The sequence below is a fragment of the Accipiter gentilis genome, chromosome 10 (genome assembly GCF_929443795.1).
Source record: "Accipiter gentilis chromosome 10, bAccGen1.1, whole genome shotgun sequence".
Lineage (NCBI taxonomy): Eukaryota > Metazoa > Chordata > Aves > Accipitriformes > Accipitridae > Astur > Astur gentilis.
The window spans coordinates 16,355,558-16,379,601 of record NC_064889.1 but is presented as its reverse complement, the minus strand read 5'-3'; the positions used below and the strand labels follow the sequence as shown (position 1 = coordinate 16,379,601).

The following is a 24,044-nucleotide window of genomic DNA, read 5'->3' as shown; positions in this document are numbered from 1 at the left end:
TACACATCTGGTTGGGAAATATTACAGCTTAATAGATCTGAATGTGGTGGGTAGAAATAGAAGTTTCTGTAGCCCCTGCAATCAGAGTAGGTAGCATTTTATTTAAGTTTTAAAAATAAAATTCCCGCTATTTTTGTCACCAGGGAAAGTTCTCAGACATGTAAATCACAAACTGCCCCACATGTTTCAGTAGAATTCATGCCATGTTTACAAGCAAATATAAAATAAGGAAATCCTTCCCAGATACAAAAGCTCTTACTGCCTATTGTTTTTCCCAGATTTAAGCATAATTTCCTGTTATATACCAGAGTTTTTAACATTAATCCACTACTGACATGTCATTTTTATGGGCATTTTCAAGAGTTCAAATAATAGCATGTTGATCATTTTAGCAATTCTTAGCTCTCAATCAGCTCTTGTTTTCTCTGAAATCCAAAATATCCAACAGAAGTTACATGAGCACACACACCATTCTGTCATATGAATGATGATCTTTGAACACATTTCAGGAAAAAGTGTGTGCTATTCTAAACAGCTTTAAAAATAGCTTCTGTGCAGACAGATTTATTTCTGCATAGTGGTATTTTGTTCTCTTCTGTCTGTTGAAATGAATCACCTTTACACCATAAAATGTAAAGGAAAATAGGATGATGAGTAGGGGAATGAGTGGTATGTATGGGAATCTCAGGGATGACACAGTTCCATTGTGTCTTTGCAGTGTTAATCTTTCCGGCTGTAAAATTACAAAACACTTAAGTCCAGGATTTTAGGGCAGGTTCGGTATGTGCTTTCCTGAATCTATTGCTGGGTGGGAGACTCAGAAATTTTTCTACTGGAGACTTTCTGCTAAAGAGCAAACGCATGGCCAATCCAAGTTTGCAGTAACAGATGTAGCTGTCGCTTTTCTACCAGAAAACACTAACACAGAGGTTTGGAGTATTTCTCAGAATAAAAGATAAAAATAGAATTGAATAATTGCCAGTTTGTCAACATACATTATGTCTACATTAGCAAGTAATTTGGGCACAATGGGAATGGATCAGTACACCAAAACAATTTGTTCTCAGGCCTTTATGCTTACACAATCTACTTTTCTAGGGTTTCACTTTGGACTTAGATTTAGTCTGGTTCCCAGATTAAATGTCTCCCACACATATGGTTTTACATCAGCCATAGGATCAGTTATTGGTACAGACTGCAATGTCCCCATCAGGGCTTGGGGCAAATGAGGTGCAAACCTAGAGTGAAGTTTTTTGTTTAATTTTCTCCAAGAACAGTCTAGCTCAAATGTGCCAAAACTATTCTGCAAACCAATCCAATACACTGGGATTTGCCCCCCCAAATTGCTATGTCTTCAAACCAAAATGCTAATGTAGATAACTCTCTTCTTAAACCCCTTTGTTCTCACACACTATACCATCACCTAATGGCAGTTTCCAGACATTTGATTTTCATTCAAAAACCTGTATCAGTTAATCTCTTATCACATCCTCTCCCACAAGGCACTCTCACAGCTGGCACCTCCATCTTCTCCAGTAACCCACTTCCTGGGCAGTAGGAAACCCCAGGAGTGGGGGTCCTTGCTTGACAGGTCTCTTGCTAGAACTTGGCTAGTCCTTGCCAACCCTTGCAAGAGGCTCCCTTCAAGGGTTCCAGGTCAAAGGATGACCACTTGCTTGTACTTTTTCAGTCTAAACATTTTTTTTAAATATAGAAAATAAATTGCTGTGCAGCTTTATCAAATTTGTGCCCTTATAATATGATGGAAGATGGAAGGTAAACAGTCATTTCTTTAAATTGATTTATTCTGAACTCTCTGTGGTTTCACCTTTCCAAATGAATTAGCAGCTGCTTTAAGTTCATGGCAGTATAACATTAGAAGCCAAGTCCTCTTTTAACACAAGCAGAAAAGGCAACAAAGTTTCTTCCACAACATTGTTCCCTGAGACTCCAGTCCTGGCCTGATGGGATTGTACCTCCTAATCCATTATCTCCAGGTTCACTGAGATTATCATCAAGAATGTAGGAATTGATAGTGTTTGTTGCAACGTTCCTCTCTGGGAAGTGGACTGTTCACAGCAACTCATTTTACAAAGCCCACAAATTAACATGATATCAGCCTGAATTCTGGCTTCGGACTGGACCCAAATCTGAACTAATGACCATGCAAAGACTACAAAACAATCACAAGGAACTGAATGGCACATGGAATTGGTATTTGAACCACGTAGTCTGCTGTCAATCCTATAAATCACTTTGGTTTTAGAAATGGCCGCATAGTACAATTCGCTGGCCCAACTGTCACTCTAGCACTTGTGTCAACTGGATTTTGTGTAATTACAAACATTAGCAGGATAATAGCCCTACTGTCTAGCTCATAAATTAGTTAGTCTACAGCAACTTTATTCCAAAAGCTGGAAGAAAAATACAGAAGGTACAGGTAGGACTGGAACTGGTTGATAGATACACAACTAGTGGATGAACTATACCTCATGCCCCTACATGAAAACAACAATGGACAAAATACTTACAGTAATGTACCTGGAGGATTTAACAGAAGATATTGCTTGCACTAAACTTATTTTATTATCACTAAAACCATCTGAGAATGCTCAACAATCCTAGAGTAAAATGATCTGCAGAAAGGAGAGGCCTGTTAGTGAATTACTCCAGGGAAAGCTCAGAGGCTTACAGAAGTTTTACCAAAACTTAACAAGATCACGGGTTTTAAAACTTAGATTGTTCAGTGCTCACGCGTATCAAAGGGTCACTGACAACCAGCATTTTCAAACTAACTTAAAAACCAAACAAATGAAATTTCTTATATTCCCTTCCTCTGCAACTTTGAGAATGTATGATTTTGACATTACAAGTGAAAATTTAAATAGAAAAATTAAAAAGGTGTAATATAATTCAGAGTCTGCAAGCCTTCTATTTTTGTTCTTACTTTTCTGAATGCTCAGGTCTACTCAGCTCTCACAAAAGGACATCTTAAGAATGAAATGTTTTTCCACAACAAGAAAAGGCTGAAGATGCTATACTTATGAGTACAAGAAACCAAACTCCTCATAAAAAATGACTTAACGTAACAGTAACATATGATTTCAGTGTCAGCAGATATAAAGATAAGTGAATGAACTGAAAAGGACACATAGAAATTGCATGAACTAACTCAGTTCTGCTTTTCGGAGACTTGAAACAAATGTTCATTCCACAAATTTGCAAAGCTAAAAGCTTTAAAGATATTTATGCTCACTTCTTATTTGGCTAGTATTCCTTCACTGCTTGTGAGCTCACTGATTACTTCAACACAGCATAAGACTCTAGGTACTTTCACAAAATAAAATGTCACATTTAAAGCAATACGCTGAATAAAGAAAACATCACATGTTGATTACCCATAGCCTCAGTTTCTAAGAATCATTGAATACAATGAATGAGTTATCACTTTTAAGGGAGAAAAAGTTGGAGAGATGCAGGATGAATAAACAGGCTTGGTTTTTTATTCTAAAGATGGTGTTACCACATCAGACTGATTTGAGATATGAAACAAAAACTTCCACATACCTCAGACCTTTTTCATTACCCACCTTGCCAACCTCAATGAAGCCAAAGCTGGTGCAAACTGAGAGGAGACTGTGCAACTGCACGTGCTTCACTAGCTCACAGAGGGTTTAAAAGACAGAGTAAAAATATTCACAGGCAGAGAAGCTTTATCTATAGTGGACCTCCTACCAGGAACTGCCCTGGTATTAACAATGATGGGAAACATTTCCCCATAATGACTGCCTAACAAAACTACCAGTTATCCATTGAAGACAATGGCATATTGAATATCTGCATTGCTAGCTACTCAGCAGAACTTGTTTTTCATTTGAACATACAACAAGGAATTAAAATCACCACAGATGGATGCTGCTTCATTTTTGTGTAGAATTTATTATATATTCTGTTTTCTTTGTCACAATATTGAAGGAGGAGGTATTGTTAATATAATTTAATCACCGTCCCCCGTAAAAATGAGTCTAATTAGGGTGAAACAGTATTTTATTCACTGAGAAAACAGGCATCCATCCTAAATTCCTTTCAGTGACTAAGGCATGATGACACATTTGGCATTAATTACATAGTGGTGCTATAACACTTATTTGCAGGACCGACTGCCACTAAAAAAATATTTTCCTACTCCTACCTTCAGCAAATCTCTAGAAATAATCAGTGTAACCTGCAGCACAAATCAGTTTCCAAGGACCAGAGTGCTTTGGAATATCTACTGTTACAAAAAAGCACCAAGGCATTATTTGCTCTCGACCACATTGAGAAAAATCATTCTGTCTTACTGCCTCCTCTTCCTTCCTGAAATCCTTGCCTTGTTCTCCAGTGTATCCACAAGGTTGCTGGAATTATCATTTGCTTTGCCTGACACTTATCATATTTCATCTCCTCTTTGAATCTCATTTACAGGTTCCAACTTCCCTTTCCAAACTTCCTGTCTTTACTCTTCATGTCCTTACAACATCTCTCATCACTCCAGTGCCTGCTTTGCCTCTAGACCTTTGTGCTGTCTAGACAGTTGAGGTAAAAAACACATTTCAGTACTTTTTTTCAGAAAATATACAAATATATTATTCAGGATACTACCATGTCAAAGCCTGGGAATTAGGACAACACAGGAATACGTGAAAATAACACGTTACTGAAAACAAAGGTAAGACCACTACAAGATTCTGTCTGCTAACAGCAAGCTGCTTCTAGTGACAAGCATGAAACCACTACAGATAACACTCTGGACAATAAAAATTACAATAAGGATGATGTTTTTAATTTCAGTGGTTTGAATTGTCTTTTTTTCTTTTTGTTCTAATGACTGGTATAAGCATATAAACAATGTTACTCCAGCTATAACACAAAACATCTGGACAGCTCCAGGTACCACTTAGACATCCTGTACTGAAATGCCTATCTTAAATCATTAATGATTATGAAATATACTGGAAAAAAACTGCTCTTAAAATCTTTCTTCTCAGAAGTTCACCTCTCTTTCCAAGCCTGCAAGTAATCCTAACAAAGAAAATGGTATTATAGAAGAAGTTAATTTATTATACCTGACCAAAAAATGCTAAAAATTTATCAGCCTCTCTCAACAATTGTTGTAATAATTGCCAAAAAAATGAGCAAAGTCTATGTTTTACATGCCTCCCAGGGATAATATGTATTATCCAGTGTACCCAATACCCTGTTTTCGTCTCAGATGTGAAGAAGGCTGAAGGTCCAGCTGCAAGTTTTTGCAGCTATAAGAGCTGACCTCGTAATGTAAAGATGACAATCCAAACTTGGTACTCTATGCTGCCCAACCTCAGTTTGAAAACAACAGAATGGATGAATGCTAAAAGAACACTCACTGGAGTTTGCTAGCTTGGTCTGTGGTCCCCAAACTCCTGGAGTTTTCAATATGTATAACATTTCCTCCCTATTTTCCAACTTGGTAATTTTTGGGCTATAAAAACTATTTCCCCACTCTGAAAGATTACACATCTCACTGGTATGTTATTGTTAGAGGAAGACACAATAAAGGAGGACATGTTATGAAATACATAGGGGAAAAGGTTGGGTAGAGATAGAAAGGGAAAAGAACACTGAGAACAGAACTAAAGTGATGTATTTATCAGTGAGAAAGGAAAAACTAAGGGGATGATTAAAATATTATTTATATATTTATATTTCCATAGGCAATTGAAAACTTGTTTATAGCTGCAGCTATGTATAATAGAGTGATGTGAGGCATTGCTGGAGAGTTATTACTGACTGTTTTTATCACTTAACATACTGAGAAGGCAGAGAATTTCTATTAGCTGGAGAGCCTTCAAGACCTATTGGGACTCTTCATTCTTGAGCATAGACATTCAAAGTTCATGATCAACTTATATCAGGTAGCTGCCAACCCTACCTCAATTTCTCTATCTGTAAAGAACAAATAGCTGCCTTCCTGAGCTGTTGAAGATCCTATAGCTAATCTTGAGCATGCTTTGAAGTAAACACAGCTATGCACTGTAAGCAGATTATAAGTAGATTTACCTGTCATTAAAGTGAGAAGGGTATCATAGTGTAGTTAAATATCTTCTTTACTACTTCTTGAAGAAAAATGTAGTTTAATTTTTGACAAATTTGATAGCATTTGCTAGGATTACCAGTTCACCAGCTGGACATAGACTAACAAAGGAATAAATTAAATGAGTGACTGGTCCATGCAAGGATGTGTGAAACAATGAAAATAGTGAACCTTAGTAGTAAATTAAGCATGCTAAGCTGGCATGCAAATATAAACCTTTTACAGGAGCAACAGAAGTTATTAAAGCAACAAAGCTGTCTTCCAGCTTTTCAAGTTTAACTAGAATCATGCAGGATTCCTAACAACACAAAATACAACATGCAAAAAAAATTAAGAAGTAACAGATGCTGCCAGACTTCCAGAATATTTTCCTGCTGATGGGAACAGAATCATCCCTCATGATTTTACAGACTGAAGCTGATTACTTTGATCAGCTTCTGCTAAAAGTTTACAATGGCCAGGGCTATTCCTAACAACTTCTTTTGCAGGTCTTGGTTTTGCATTTCCTGGGTATACACAGAAAGAAGAATCAGACACGCTCTATGTTGCAACCATTTCTTCTTTCAGATACATGTTTATTCAGTTTATTTGCTTTCTTCTTTTTTTTTTTCCCTTGGCAAAACTTCACAAGCATTTTTGAAGAAGAAAAACAGATTTAAAAATCATTATTATAAGTCAGTGCAGACTGTATAATAGAAAGACTTTTACTAAAAGTAGGAAAGCATGTAATCTTGTTATGAAAAAAACTAGCCAAACTCCACCCAGCCATGGGATGTACCTGCAACTTGAGAAAGGCCACACCTAATTTCCACAACTCATTGTCACTTTTAGTCACTTTGATACTTCATAATATGCAAGGTGTAGCCAGCAGAAGACGCTTGCTACAGAAATAATGTTATAAATACACTCCCAAATGGGATATATTTATAAAAAATATGTAAGAAACCACAGGATTTTCAATATACCTTTCAGAACAGATTAAGGCACTGCCCTTCAATTTTATTGTGGTCTACATTTTAGACAGGGTATAACAAATAAGCATGAGAGAGAGGAAAAGAGAGAACTGGTTACACAAAATAATGGATAAAATAATGAGAATATGTATGATACTCAGTCAGTACCTGCAGGAATTCAGATCAGCAAAAATACCTGTAACACTAGAGTCTCATCTGAAGTGCCTATGAACTCTCAAGGGAGTAAGCAGGCTTGACAGATTCCATGAAACAGAGGATTAGGAAAAAGAAACAAAATTACTGAAGAAAAATTGAGAGGTAGCAAAAGTAAATAAAATGGAATTTGAGAGGGCAGAACAATGGAAGAAAAGAGAACAGGAGAGAGAAACAAAAATGTTTATTCTAAAGCTTCCTTCTCTGTCATGATAACACTACTGCATTCCTTATCAACCAGAACCACATGGTCAGATTTGATTTTTTCTTCATGCTCTGAGTCTGAAAGAATCAGAAGAATGCCACTTATTCCTACATCCAGCCACTAAGAGGCAAACTTTTCTTTTTCCTTATTGCCAGTGTTCAGATCCAGCTGGTCTCCCAAGGTTAATTCACCTTTCTCCTCTCTGAATTTTTTCTCAGTTTCCCAAAGTCATATCATATGCAAGTGGCCTAGATTACCACATGGAACTTCTTTGTTAATTTAACCAGTTCTTTGACGTTTCTTATTTTGCACATTCACTAACATTTTGACATAAAAGCCTTCATCATCTCCCTAATTGCATATTTGTACTCTTAAGCCTTGGCACGTGCATTCCTGCATGACCATCTCTATTCAGAAATTTTTTATCTCAAAGTCGACTCTACTTAATCATTTACGTACCCTGTTACATCATGGGAAATCATGCCAGTCTTCTGTAAGGCACCATTGCTGCTTTAAGTTTTGCCAAAGACTGCTGCCAGGAGCAACACAGATTAAAAAGTTCTTTGTCTCTCTCTCCATAGAGAACTCCATCCCCACATGACTTCTGTAAGAGAGAACAGTTTTTAATGTCAAAACACTACGTAAAATGGAGCTAAATGCAAATGTATTCCCTCTTTGATTATCATCTTATGCAAATATAAGTCCATTTACATCAGCGGTGCACCTTGCAACAAGAAGAAATCTACTAGCTTTTCTCTTATAGAATACAGTCCATTAGTTTTTATATCACTAATTTTGTTCTTTCATTTGTTTCCTATAGCTACTACTTCTTAAGGTTGCCTAAAGATAGTTAGGGTTTCACTTTCCATGTGAAAGCACTAGTTAAAAAGCTAAATAGCCTTGAAACTTCTGCATTTATCTGATATTACTTACTCTTCAGTAATTCCTACCAAGATTAAACAAATTTTCTTAGGCACTGTGTAAGGTGTGAACAGATTGTATGAATTAGGATGACTCTGTGCATTCTTTTGTATATCTGTTTCCTTCCCTCGTAGATGGATTCCCAGAAGTTTAAATAATGGCAATGCATATGGTCTGGTGATCTTCATGATGTATCTTTACCTTATAATCAGTTCTGCATATATTATTGAAAATAGCCTTCTGCTACCAGAGAAGGAGGAGAGAAAGCTGCACTTTCATTTTCTCAATGAACATAAATAACACGTTTTAAACACATTTTATTCTGAAGCGAACCTTCGTCAAGAGTTCCCTGTTTCTAATGAGACAGAAATGCAATCCAGCGGTGCTTTCAGGGCGCTGATCCCTTTGCTAAGAAGGGAATGCAGACACCCCCTTGTGGAAGCTGCCCAGTGTTCTATGGGAGCAATACGTACACTGAGGGAGCAGCAGTCTCAGCTCACAGCACAAAATGCTATTCCTGCAGACAGATATTCTGTCTCCTTTCTAAAGAGCCCCAACCCTTGCTTTTACACTAATCCTCCCTTTTTTTCAGGGGGTATTCAGGTAAAATTTGGTGAAAAATCTGTATCATACCATTCCACTGAAAAGAGGAAACATGAGGATGCTTACCAATACGTAAAAGTTACTTCAGCAAGAAAATTATTTCTCACCAGAACAGGTGTTCAACAAATGAATAGTCTAGCTTTTCTTTTTGGACTAGCAAATACACTGTACATTGCAATGACCATTTTAGTAATGTTGTTATTTATTACATGATTTGTGCTCCATCTTTTCTTTGAGTCCTCAGCTTTATATTGAAATAGCATTTCTCTCCCACAGCTCAAAGAAAAGCTACCAACTAAGAAGTGCTGATTTACAAACCAATAGCAACAAAGAAATACCAAAATGTTCAGAGTCTCAAATTAGAATAGTTGCCAAGGTCTTCAGACATATAAAATATTTTCTGTAGGCCGTGATGTCTGACATAAATACACTGCCAGAGTAAGGTCATCCAAATCAAAACCATAAATAGTGGAATGGGGGCAGATAATATTAAAAACAATTACAACACACATGTTCTTTTCCCCTTAGGTCAAAAGATTCTCATCATGTTTCTTTTTGTTATGCCAGAAATATCTAACTGATTCATGTTTTGTGGTATAAATACATAAGTCAGTTTCTGTTCCTGTTTCTTAACAGTTCATTTTATGTTACATACAGATTCATTTGAACCAAAGTAAAGTATTCTGACCTCTAACATTTCTTTCTCTCTAAACCTTGACTACCACAAATAAACTTCTGATGTGGGCCCAGTGGGATACAGCTTCTAACAAGCAAATTTAGCAAAGGTTTGAAGATGGACTGACATGCATCTCTAGTGTTGTTTGTAAAGGTCATTACTTTGCTTCAAGAGGGGGAAGCAGATATTCCACTATGGAAAACTAAGGGAACAGGCTGTTTTCTATCTTAATGCTATCATCACAGGGTAGTAAAATCCAAAAGGAGAGAAGTGATATAACTGGGCCATGATTGATGCATGTAGGCTATTCACAATAGACGATAAGGATCATGCTGCAGGCAAGGCTAACCAGGGAAGCAAAGGCAACCCTAAGTACTACCTATAGTTAGCCCTAAAGTGGGAAGAAATGGAATGATCTGGGCTCACAAGAGGTCATGCAAAAATGTTGCTTTCCAGTTTCAGGACCAGTAGGTTCACACCGGCAGGACTGCATGCTTGAACAACCCCCATAGTCAAAAGTCAGCTAAAGTCATGGCATTTAGGACTTCTATTTTTTTCCCCTATGGACAATCATGCTATTGCTTTTTATATGCAAAAATTGCTAACAAAAAGCAAATTTCAAAATCTCAAGCCTGAGTATTCATGGAAACCAAAGTTTAAACAGATCAGTAAACAAGAGAGACAATGACCTGATTTCCACCCGTTATAAATAGGACCACGCCCCACCCACAATGATTTTGTGTGAGTGCCTGTGGGTGATGACAGAATTTTGTAGTTCAGTAAATGCAATGAACTCAATATATTGGAAGTAGGGTGGAACAGCACTTAACAAAAGTCTCTTCAAGTAGGTCCCTGGCAAATAATACTTGGAAGAAGGTAGCTGAGATCATATTATGTACATTAAATACTGCAAATTAAATATAAACCTTTTGCCTAGCCAATGACATGGACAGTCTCATTGTTCTGGTCATGATATCTTGGACAAATACTCCATAGCTTGAAAAATAAGAATTTTTTAATTGCCTGAGGGTAGACATACATAGTGTACAGTCCTGTGAAGAGATAAACATAAGAAACAATATAGCTTTGTTAATGGTGTTTCTGCTTGCACTAATAAACACAGTAGTTCTCAGCTGAGCTATTTCTTGCCAACAGAAGTATTCTAGCTTCTTCAGAGTGAATACAGATCTCTTTGCAAAATACGATGTTATTCCTTGGAGATGTACTTTAACATTTCTACATTCTTTTCATAAGTTACTGCTCCTGAAATTACAACATTTTTCCTGAGAGATTCAGAGCTCTAGTGTTTTTTCAAGCCCACCTCCTGAATAAGATTCAGCAGGCAGAGGAAAAATCTTCAAAGAGCTAGCATGAACAGTCATGATGAAACAGCTCAATTTGAAGAGAAAATATTCCATTATACAACAATTTCTCAAAAGGTCATGCTTCGTACATGTCTAAATTAGAGTCCAGTAGAATGAAAATAGCAGAATCTTTTGGTTATAAAACACCAAATGAGATCTAATATCAGGAAACTTTCCACTTATGTACCCACATCAGCAAACTTACTGCCGATATAACACACAAGCATCCTGCTCCCTGTTCTTGTAAAAGGTAGACTGAAAGGTCTGTTTAATGGGTTAGTACATTTCAGAAATTACTATACTAACAGGTTGATTGCTCCTCAGCAACAAGCATTACAGGAAAACTCCACACTGAAATTCACAACCAAAATGGGAGACATCAGTACAAGTGTCTGGCGAAACAACAATCCTTAAATCTTATTGCATAAACTACTTAAGTCATTTTGTGCTGTGAACAGATGAGTGTTTGGGGAATAGGTTAGAATAAGAAACTGTAGTTATATTATTAACAAGCAGATTAATCATTTTAATAGCCAGAAACCTAATAATAGCAAAGAAAAATGATAGCTACGCTCTGATTCATAGCACATGTCAGAATAATGCTAGTGTGAAATAATAAAATGAAAAAAGACAAATCATCCCAAAGAACATGTTTTACTTCTGTGCAGTATTATTTAGTCTGTATTGTTAATCAAATTTGGCACACTCATTATTTTCAACAGGAAAAACAAAAGAAAATGGGAAAAACCCCATAGATACTCTCCCAAGGCAGTAAAGACAGGTATTAAAAATTATTCTCATCCAACCTGCATATGATTAAACATTGTTTTAGTATTTTTTCAGTATGAATAGCATTTCATAAATTGCCAAACAGCAGTCACACAAGTAAAAACCCCGTTTTTCACCATGAAATAAGAAGACATATGAGTGGAAGACCTCACAGGAAACCTTAATGCTTTGCCACTTCCTCTAAATAAAGATGGCATACCTCTTTCTTAGACTTAATTTATATTAACATCCATTCAGACCTTGCCCTTTTTGCCAGATTTGGCTAAACTATGATAATTTTACTCCCGATACAAACATATATTGAAGTATTTAAAACACACTCTCTCACACACATTACTGGCAATCTTAAGGCAATTAAAAGCCTAACCAATCCAGCCTTTTATGTAAACTAATGGCTTAGACAGCTCTATATGCTATTTTGGGTCTTCTCAACCATCTAGTTCTCTTTCATTAATAAAAGAAGAAGAGAAAAGAGAAAGGGGAAAGGAGCTGTAACTCTCTAACAGTAGGGGAGGAGTCTCTGAAAGTACACTGACTAAAAATTTATTTAACAAAGACTTAAAGAAAAAAGGGAAATACTAATGTTTCCAGTAAACCACATATACCTTTATGTCTGGTCAATTTGTATGCTGGCATAAGTTAACACACAAAACATAACCCAATTCTTTCACAAGTACAGCTCTTCTGCACACCATTTAATAATGCAAACAACTATTAGGAGTAAACATAGATTTTATGTGCTCAAAAGGAAATTGAGCTGAGTTGAATAGGCCTGTAACCTTTCCTGCAGGAAAGATGTTCAATTTACAAACACGTTTATAGAGAGCTCTTTTTGTTTGCTTTCATGGGATACTATGCAATCAGAAATGAAAGCCTTCCAGGTGGCAAGGACAGTCACAGCATAATCTTACTAAGAGAGGCATGGAGATATTTCTGTACACAATTACATTTTGACTACTAATACCTCTTTCTATGTAATATTTGCATCAATCTATAAGTAACTGAGCACAGATGGTGCATAAGACTACAAAACTATGGAAGTTTTCTCTGGATTCTATATATTAGCTACGCGCACAGCGAGACAGAGTGTGTATGTTCTTAATAATACAGCTGAGTACAATACATAGTTTTATAACAAGGATTTATTACTGAATATTGATTTAAAACTGGCTTAATTCTGAAACAAAAAAAAAATCAAAATATTTGAAACTTCTTAGAAATTGCACATTGAGATAAGTAAAAGTAAATTAAGTTCAAATACATTATGCAATTTCAAACAAAATTGTGATACATCCACTTTATCATTTGCATACCAGTATGATTAACCAGTCACTCTAATCAAAACCTTAGCTCTGAGAAAAGCATGAAAGTAGTTTTAAGCGCGAAGTAGAAATCACTAGCAACACAGAAAATTAATTACATCTCTTTTTTCTGAAAACACTTCAGATTTCAAATCACATCCGATACTTCCAAAATTTGTTTGGCTCTTGATATTTGGCTAAGACAAACAAAGTTTCTTGCCTATTTCAATTAAACGATTTCAGCATTGCTTCTAACATGGCTAGGTGTAGAAAAGCGTCACTTACCAGAATTGACCACAAAGTGGTGCTCTTTGAACAAAAATAGATTGTATTTCGTCCTTAAAAGGTTTGGGATGTGCCATATAACTTTTTTTGTAATAACTTCTGGTTTAAAAAACCCACAAACACAAAAGAGCCAGGTTTCATGTGAATTGTTGTCAAAACTGGCTGATGATAGCATGTAGCCCAGCTGTCCGTACAAAAAAACATTTCCTTTTAAGCTTTTTAAGTTGTCCAGCATCAAAACCTTACAATAGTAAGCTTGCAAGAAAGCCATGACAGTTGTAAAGGGATTAAATTTCCTGTGCAAGGACCTACACCATCACTGCAAATCATTGACTTAAGCTATCTGGAAAGTAAACACATCGCACATTCACTTAGCTTATCTTGCCGTAGTAGATTTAAAAACTAAAATAATAACAAACCAAAACGTTTGTAACCAAAACATTCACCTAATCTGTTTGCAGTATTCACCAATACTGTAGCGTTAGTGTCACAAACTCATTTGTTGCGTGAAGCCGATGCACCTCTTTGACCAATACAGAGTGTGAAAGGTTACTCGATTGTAAATACAGCCCCTCGCTATGACTATTGCTTGGCTCAAATTCTCGAGTCTCAGCATCTTCCATTTGTGCAACTATACTATCACACAACTGAACCAGGAACATAAGTAATTTCACGTCTAATGGCGCCTGAAAAGGCGTAAGCATTGAGCCAGGTGATCAAAACCCCCTCGGACAGGGGCGAGGAAGTGGCAGAGCTGCTTTGGGCCCAGCAGCACCGCTTGCCCTCCCAGCACACCCCTGCAGGGACACAGGGACTCAGCCCAGCCACCCCGGCAGAAACCAGGCCTCCTGCCTTCAGAGCTCCCGTCAGACTGGGCAGAAACACAAGGGAATGGATTTTTTTTTTTCTTTTTTTTTTTTCTTTCTCCTTTTACTTGCCGAGGCCTTTCCCCGCTAGATCTTGGTCTGGTGGGTACTAAGAGGACACAAATTCGAGAGGCTTGCTCCCGTCTGCCAGTGTGCCAGTTGCACTAACCCCACCCACGCTGGGCAGGCCGAAGGAGGGGCAGTCGGCTTACCGGATCTGGTTTTAACATTTATCGCCTTTTTTCGCCCCCCGCCCCCCTCAGGATCCCCCGAACATTCCCGCTCCCTCCCTCAGTTCTTGGGCCGCGGCTCCGCTGGGCAGAAAGAGCCCGCCCCCTCCCCACGCTCTCTCCCGCTCATTGGCAGGCTCTGCCTCTCCAGCGCCCAATCGCTAGCCAGAGCGATCGCCATGGCGACGCTGAACGCCGTGCGGCCTGGGCGGCGGCCATGGCGGCCTACCGGCCCGGCGTGCTCATCGGCAACTGGAAGGAGGACGCCTGTTTGGAGGAGGTAATGGTGGAGCCGGGCCCTTCTCTCCTCTCTAGTTCCCGGCGAGCCTTGCCTGCGTCTTCACTTCACGGTGTTCCCCCCTAGTTCTTTAAATTCAGTTTAAACCTGAGATTGTGAGCGCTGGGTAACGTCTCCCCCCTCTCTCCCTTTGTGAGCAGGACCGCTTGAGGGATTTTATGCATAAAAGAGAACGAGGAGAACTATTAATACAGAAAATAAACAAACTTCAAGATAATCTTTTAAAGAAGGTAATTTTTAAAGAAGATCATGTCGATTCTCTATGACTCCGAATAGAATAACGTAGCTGTTCTTAGTGTTCTTTACGCATTAAGAATGCTACGGATTAGCGTTTCGTATGCTCTAATAGTTCTCATATTAGGTTCGGATAATTCTGTAAAAAAAAATTATGTTTATGTTAATTTAGATACAGCTGACAGTGTCCAAGGATGGATTTGTTCATTTTGGAGACACTGTGATGCTTTTGAACCCAGACAACAAATCCTCGGTGGAGAATTACCCTGGCGTGTGCGGCAGTCTGACTTTGGCAATTAATCTGGATGAAATATCCATGTATTCAGCCAAATCATTGCCAGCCCCTTGTGGAGTTAGTGCAGTCAAGAGTGTGGACCCTGTGGGTCGAAATTCTTTTTGTATTTTAAGGTTTGGAACTTTATTCTCATTTGTTTTCAATTATTATTTTAGCTTTCAGTATCTTGTTTTCAGAAGTATGCAATGAAGTTTGCTAATATACAAATTAATCTGAGTAAGGGTAATTTATTTAAGAAAGAGTCTTTAATTTTGGTCATGCATTAAGCTTGATTCTGTTCCACATATTACTGTGAGTAATTCCAAGGAATTTTAATTCAGCTTAGAACTGGTGTGAAAACACAATTGAGTTCACTGTATCATTTGGTAAACTGCAGCTGTTTTTAATGTGGCCAAATTTCAGACACAAAACGCATCCAAATATCACTTATTATTATTATTATTCACTCTCCTGCAAATAAGGTCTCTGAAGCAGGAATTTGTATCAATGCTTTTGCCATACATTAAATGGGCAGTGTTTCTGTTGTCCTAAGAAAACCCCTAACCAAACAGCATATTCTCTCTCTCAAAGACATATTTAATTTCAGATGTTTGTGGGAGAAGAAACAGAAGAACAGGGTCCTGCTCAATAGTTGAAGACTCTGCCTGAGTGCATGTATTTAGCAATAATAATAGTGTATAAGAGTGCAAGCTACCCATATAACCCTGATTGAGCAAAACACTTTAGACCTAAGAAAGAATTTTGATCCCAAGAGCATAATTTAGGCCTTCTAGAACTGCAACCAAAATATTTTTGCTTAGCTGCTCTCTGATCTTAGAGTCGTTGGCACTGAATGCTATTGAGTCCCTCATTAACTGACTACTAAGTTCATCAGCTACGTAAGTTTTTTACGCTGAACATACTTAGAAAGCCTAGAACTTAATTTAGTGAGTCTTTAATGTAAAAATACAGAAATCATGCTGGAAATAGGGATATACCAGCATGTATGTTGATGTAATGAACCAAATTATTAAATGTCAGTTACATATATTATTAGCAACATATGTTAAGTTACAGAGAGTCAAACACACACTGTTCTGCTTCTAGGCTCTGATTTTTTCGGACGCTTGTATTAAGTATATTTTAAAGGGGCCCTCAGTGCTGAATTCACATTAGTTTTTCATTGGATGTTATCTTTCCACAGTGTGTGTTAATGAATACATCATAAAGAGTAATCAATACAGTCTGTTTCTATTCTGTTAAATATTTTAACCACTAAGTCAAGTGTGAAATGTCTTTTCAGTTAAGATATTTTACCTATATTTAAAGATAAACTTAATACAAAGTGTTGCCACAAGACCTAATTATAGACCCCAAAAAAAAGAAAAGTAGAACTGATTATTTGAATGCCTGTTTCTTCCTTTTTTACAATTTTAACAGTGTTGATGGAGGTGCAGTGGGTGAACCAATTAGATTTGGGCAAAACTTTGGTCTTGGGACAACCGGAGGGTTTTCTGACCAAATGGTAAGGCAATAAAGTTGCAAATGGCAGTGGTAGCATATACTGATAGTGTGCATTTAATTACTATACATACATAAAGCTGTACAGTGGTTTAACATCTTGGCTTTACAGAACAGATTCAGAATCATACATTGATCAAGGTAAGCAACACCTATTTAGAAAGTTTATGCAACTTGCCTAAGATCTCTGTGTGCAGACCAAGGGGGCTGGCAGCCAGAATGACTGGATAAAGGAGATTGTAAAAAAGAAAAGAAAAAATGAAATTAAAACTAGCTTGTGAATCATGAAAGAATTCATCATTAGAGGAAGGTTGGTTTTGTCGTTGTTGTTGTTTGGTTGTGGTTTGTTTTTTTTTTACTTTAAATAAATCCAAAATGAGAAGATTTCATTTCTTGTGAAGATAAACCATTCTGAGGGAGCAGATTTTTATTATATATTAACCTTGTTTCCCTCTGCAAGTTAGAAGCAAGTAAGATGTTACACATTACACATGCACTCCAAGTAAATCACCACAACTTTGAAAAAAATTTCCCTCTTAATAACCACTTGGGTGAGAGAGAATCTTTGGAATGTAAGTTCAATTTTAAATTAGTATTCACCAGTCTACATATAGAATAGCTACTTAATGAGTTTATCAACAGTATGGAATCTATGTTATGGGTTTTGTATGTGTAGCTTTAGTGTGGCAGACTGATTATTCAGGAGCCAAAAGAAATTTTTTTGTGTTGAAAAATATTGTTTAAAATTACATATCTTGTTTCTTTTATATTTAAACTGTCCTTAATATATATTTTTATTTACAGTTATATCTAGCAAGTGACCATAAATCATTTATAAGATTTGCTAAAAAATCTTACCTTCAGCAAGTATTTTTGACAAATGAGCTTTCCTATTTGACTTGCTGGCAAGCTACCTTCTTGGATCCACAGCTGCGTCTCGAATATGAAGGATTTCCAGTTCCTGTAAGAAATTAAAACTGTAGAAAACATTATGAAGATTTAATTGAAACAGTAGATGGAGTATTTAGAAAAATGTTGTGTCCATTTTATTCACGTATTTTCCTTATGTAAGTTCTGACCTGTAATTTTGGGAAAGGGGAGAGAGAAGGAACAATCTTTTTAACCAGGGAATCTGCATATACAACTGTTAGGTTCTGGTGTTCATTTTGAGGTTCACTTGCTCAGTTTTTCTCATCAGAATTTTTTAAAGGTTGACATTATCATGTTGTGAGGATGCAGTACTTAGAATCTGCTTTTCAGGACTTCTGAACACTAAATTCCATTTCCAATATTAGGAGCTGTGATTAGTTAAGAACTCCTGTACATTAAATTTAAAGTATTAAAAAAAAAAAAAAAAAAAAAAGAAAAAAGAAAAAAACCAACCCCCAATCCGAAGCACCTGAATAAGTGGGTGCTTTTCCAAATGTGGTTTTTAGCCTTCTGTAAATACATTAAGCAGATGCAATATTTTCCTGTTCCACATAACTCCGAGGCTTCCTGAACTACTGGGTATATAGCAAAATATCATAAACGTAACTGTTCCTCTACAGCCTTGAACTGTGACTCATTTACATGAATCAGCTCACTAATAAACATAGTCAAAATTATGTAATTGTCAAAGACAGCATTCTTTATTCACAGTATGCGTAAATGGGGGTGACTAAAAATTAATTGTTATGCAGAAAAAATTGCAAATTGGTAAAATATAAAGGTCCATTTCTAGGCTGTGTCCCCAAACAATATGGATCTCTCTTATGGCAAATATCAATTTTAAGAGGAATTAGCTTGATGGCACAGGTCACTGGAATGACTCTCTACTACTTGCTTGAATTTTTTAAATTTTTTTTATGTTTAAGTGCCCAATACAAGGGAGTGGAATGGAATGTATTGGACAGGAGAATGTGTCTGACCAGAGGGCTAAGCATTTGGCTGGTCTGAGCTGTTAAGACAGTTGTGTTGAGAACCGATACAGTGCAAAATATCTCACTCTAAATGTAGAGCAGTCTCAGAGTGATAGAGAGCAACACAGGCTTACACTAAGCCGTAAATAAAAGCATTTAATTTGAATTAAAACAGTTAAAATTAGTGTAAAAATGCCTGTCAAGTATCTTCCCTTGTTTTTTTTTCCAGGCAAACTCTAAAATGATTATTACTCATTGCCATACTAATCGGAGCTTAGCAGTTCCAAGGAACTTTTGGACAAGGTAAGAATAATTTATGACTGGCAGGAATGTGCATAATGATGTGCCAACATGGAGAATTACTGTAAGAAGCAAGATAGTTTCTTTAGGAACGCACTGAGGAAATGGAAAAGAATGCAGAATGCACATTCTCCTTTCTCTTATTTCATTTCTGGGCTGTGATGTGTGCCACTGTGATGCTGCAGACAATCAGCTCAGTCTTATTTGTTTTTTTTTCTCTTTTTAATTCATATCATATCATGCTTCTAGCCTTCTCTAGGTTCTTGGTGGTTCTCCCTTTGAATGTCTTGAGTAATTACAGTTGTTTGGAATTTTTATTTTTTTTAAAGAAAAAATGGTATAGTAAGAAGCATAAGGAAGTATGAGAACTAACTAAAGCCACACTGCATAAAACTGTACGTTGCTTGTGTCCATATGAATCAATCTCTCAACAATTTGAAGTTAATCCAACAATTCAAGTTAATATGCATGCGTTAAATTAATATTGATTAAACATTGTTAAGGAGTATACCAATTGTTTCCCATTAAATTCTGAACAAGATCTGACTGAGGATTTGTATCAGGTTTTTGAGGATAAAACAAGGTCTGAAAGTTTGAGGCTGAAACAGTTATTAAGTAGCCAGACTTTTCCTCAGTCAGAGAGAAATGGTGGTGTGAATGGTGATAAGAACCTAACCAGCTTGTACATACTGAGTTGATGTATCAGTGCCTTATACTGATGGGACTGCTTTAGCTCTGAAGCTAGAAAGGTGGCATTTTCCTTTGATTTCCAATTCCTAAATTATTCATAGGAAACAAAGTGGGCTATTGTGTTTCTTATGAGGTACTGATAATTGAAAGTGCATGGTGATATTTCTGAATAAGCCAAGAGAAACAGGAGAAAACCTTGAACAATTCACAGATAATGCAGATTTGCTGAATTTGTGTATATATTAATTCCTCCTGCTCATCCCCTTTTCTTTGACTTTGCAGGTCTTATTTTGGAAAGGAATATGAAGTAATTTGTCACACTTACCTAGACTCCCATAAAGCTGAAGAAGATAAGAATTACTGGGAAATAGTTACAGGAAATCCCAGCGATAAGGATGGTACAATGATTCATAGACCAAACCCTCAACCCAGAAGGGATCAGAAAGAATGAGTTTCATGAAGAGACATAGAATAAAAAAATCCCAGACTACAGCTGACAGAGGTTGATGAGATTCTGATTCTTGGTTTTTCTGTGCAAATTTTAGTTTTAGAGATACATGTTTTAAAAATGGAAATGAAAGTCTACCATTAGTAATATTGTATAATTTCATTAACTCATCAAGGTTATACATAGGGCAAAATCTAATAAATTTTGATAAACCATGCGCAACATAAAAAATTCATAAATGAGGAAAGGTTCATTTTCCCATTCACTGATGGCAAAAGATGTCAGAATCCAGGAAATCTAATATATTTTCACTAAATTACTGGCTTTCAGGGTGTATTTAGCTAATTCTTCCAAAACCAAACCAGTGTCACACTTTTTAAAAGGGTGAGCGTACAGTTTCCAAGAGACTGAAAATCAAACTCATGCAAGCTATCATGGGATACTTTGACATTGAAAGTTCATCTGAAAGAAAGTTGGTTGTTGAGTTTGTTCCATGCTCTGTCTAGCACAATGTTGCCAATTATTAAAAAATCAGAAGTAAGGTCTCTTTATCTTGAGATTGTCTTCTGATTTATGGGAATTAATTTAAAAAGGTATAAATTGAGTTTTTTACATTTGTCCATGTATTCTAAACATTTAAATGGCAAGTAACCAAGAACTTGAGCACAATGATACAGACTAGAGACTTCTAACAGTCTTTTCCATGCATCACTATGTTCCATTTGCCTCCCACCCACAGAATTTTTCAATCCATAATAATTTCTACCAAGTTTGACAGCAAGGTAAAGTTGTCAAAGAAAATTAAGCCCCCACAAGTTTCATGAAAATAAATGCCAAGCAGAAAAAGAGACACTGTAAGTTTATGCAGTAAGAAAATGATTATAGACTGTGTTTACACCTAATTAGACACCAGAGAATCCACACCCAAAAAAACGGCCCAAGAAAGGTAAAAATTTAAGCTGGAACTCACATTTTCTTAAACAACAAAATCAACCAAGTATGAGGTGCAAAGACATGGAAAACAGATGCCAATAACTCATAGAGTTACCTGTCTTTATATGGAAGGTGAAACAGCACCACAGAGAATCTTCTTATTGTATGACATTCCATTATATCCACTTAGTAAAGCCACATGTATATGTATTCCATTTCTTACTGTACCACAAGAGTGGGCTCCTTCTGCACAAAGTAAGTGAATTTCTGAGTAAAATACTACATAAATCTCCATTCTCAGAACAGGTTCCAAAGATCATCAACGTTCATAAAGGTCAAATAAAATGTTTTAAGTTTTACCAAAACAAAACCACTAAACTTTCGCAAAAGGAGGGACTGATCCAAACCTGGCTTCAAGCTCTATTCCAGATAGACTATCTGGTTCAAACCCACTGGCAAGGCTTTAAAAGTTCTTGCCTTTATTCAATATAAATTAAATCTGCAGACTGCAGAATTGGCTAACTAGCACTTGGCATACAGGGCCTCAGAGCAGGAGGCAGATTACGGTTCTGTGACATGCAGGTTTGCTTTGGGAGAGTGTATCACAGAGGATGGTTTTTGAATCACACTCCTCATGTGCAAACCTTCATAGGTCTGTTATAGATGGGGTATTATAGAGGAAATTATCTTTAGGAACTTTTTCATTCACTTTCTGTGTAAAGATATGAAACCCGACATGTGGCAAATGATGCACGTTTTTATAGAGGCACTGTTACTACTCCAGTTTACAGAGATTAAAATTCTGCACATGTTCACAATAGATTGACATAATTCTGCTTTGAGTTTGTAGGTATTAAACTAGAAAAACTTAGGCTGCGTGAGTGCACTGCAGTGTTTCTAATTTGACCATTGTGGACATTTATTGGTATTAGGGATGGCAATTTTGAATCTGGAAGTCTCTTTCCTCTGGGTTAAATGTAAGAAACAAGAGGAGGCCTTAAACCAAAACCATTGCTGAAACAAAGCTTTGTGTGAGCTCATGCAGGAATGAGAACTGTGTGGGCAGAGTGCCTTGCCCGGCTAATGTTATGGATAGGAGTTTTTGTATGAGTGTGTGTGCATTTGTGTGGAAGAGAAGCAATGCAGGCTGTACGAAAACAAGTTTTGTAAAGTCTTAGAGAAAAACCAAAGAGATGATAAACAGATACAGAAATGAGTACAGAAGTAGGTAATGGAATTAGGTGCTGATTAAAAGTGGCTTGGAGACTCTTGAGTGTATTTTGATCAGTCTGTGCTCACGGGAAAGGACTTCCTGAGCTGTTGGAAAATAAACAGGATTGAATCAACAATTCCTGATTCCATTATCAGTTTTTCTTCTTAACTAAGACAGATTTAAAACCACAGATTTGTGCATAGCTTCTTACGTCATATAATACATATTCATAATTCAGCTGATTCATGATACCCAATACAGTTATTTATCTGTTACCTAGTTTTTCTTTTAAAAACTGTTTTTTACACTTCTTAATATTGTCCACAGGATGGCACCACATTTTTCTAAACAGCACAATTATTGCTACATATGTAAAACAACCTGAAATGTTTAAATCCAAGTGAGTCCCTGATACAATGCCACAAAAGCTAACCAAGTTAAATCGGGCTTGAATTCTGGGCTAGATGTCATTAATGTTTTATCATGCTTTTGGAAAATAAAGTTAAGCAACAAAGGCAGATATAAGAACATAGAACATTGTATATTGCATACAATCAACTTCTTAAAGCTAAGTGGAACATTAAGTAATTTGTAACCAAAACTTACTTAGAGGAAATTATCTTTAGGAGGTTTTTCTTTCACTTTCTATGTAAAGATACAAAACCTGATGTGTGACAACTGAGGCATGTTTTTATAGGGACACTGTTATTACTTACTCCAACTTACAGAGATTAAAATTCTGCACATTTTCACAATAGATTGACATAATTCTGCTTTGATTTTGTAGGTATTAAACTAGAAAAAAATCTTTCTGTGTAGAATGCACTGCAGTGTTTCTAATTTTCCCATTGTATACATCTATTAATAAACACAGGATTTAATATAAAAAACATGGGATTGAATATTAGCGCAGAATCTGAACAATCCTGCAGCTGCCAGTTAGCAACACAATATGGTCTAGTGGGTAGAGTAATGGACACCTGAACCATACTCCAGATCTGACCATTGTGTAGCTAAGGGCAGTCACTGTATTTTGCTTGTCAGTGTATTCTGTATCATGAAAAATGGACAGTGATGCTTGCCTCATTTGCAAAGCACTTTGACATATACCAATGAAAAGCAAAATCATGTATTAAGAAAGCTTTTAATGCTTCTTCCAAATTAGACCCAATATGGATAGCTCTACAAAGTACATTGTGGGAAGATAAAACTCACTTTGCCTCCATTCCAGGCAGCTCAAAAGCTGTTAGCATGAAGCTGATCCTGAGCTATTATATTAGTCCTTGCTGAGGGACAGGGTGCATTAGTTCAGATTTAGTTCAGATTTAGTGCTGTGCTAATATAGCTTTTCACAGGCCTGAAGGAAAGAGAGAACTCACATTTGCATGTTTTGCAGACATGTGTAGGCAGCACAATATTGAAGTAAAGAAGAGGTATAGAGAATTCAAAGAGTCAGCAAAGAAAAGCTGACTAGTTACCTCACACATTGGTAACACCAGAAAATGAAAATCCAGTTTTAAATCTGCCTTTTCACTTCTCTCTCTTTTGCATGTTTCCCCAGCTTGTATTTCACATCACATCACTTCTCCTCTGCCATGTCATCTAGCCCAAACTTACTGATTTGCTGTGGTTATAAAGTGCTCTTCTAGCTCCCTGGCCCCTCACCCTAATCACATCAGTATCTTCAGAGGCTGCTTTTCTTTTCAGTGATTGTCAT

The 24,044-nt window shown here is 36.7% G+C and overlaps 1 protein-coding gene across 1 annotated transcript; it reads left to right on the top strand.

The window, feature by feature from the left end:
* The first annotated feature begins 14,724 nt into the window (after positions 1-14,724).
* Positions 14,725-20,797, top strand: CFAP161 (cilia and flagella associated protein 161). The gene is given in 8 exon segments (XM_049812359.1): positions 14,725-14,795; positions 14,954-15,043; positions 15,220-15,455; positions 16,762-16,846; positions 17,647-17,805; positions 18,973-19,046; positions 20,016-20,157; positions 20,159-20,797. Coding segments are annotated over 8 exon segments (894 nt in total). The 5' UTR covers positions 14,725-14,732; the 3' UTR covers positions 20,204-20,797.
* The last annotated feature ends 3,247 nt before the right edge of the window (positions 20,798-24,044 follow it).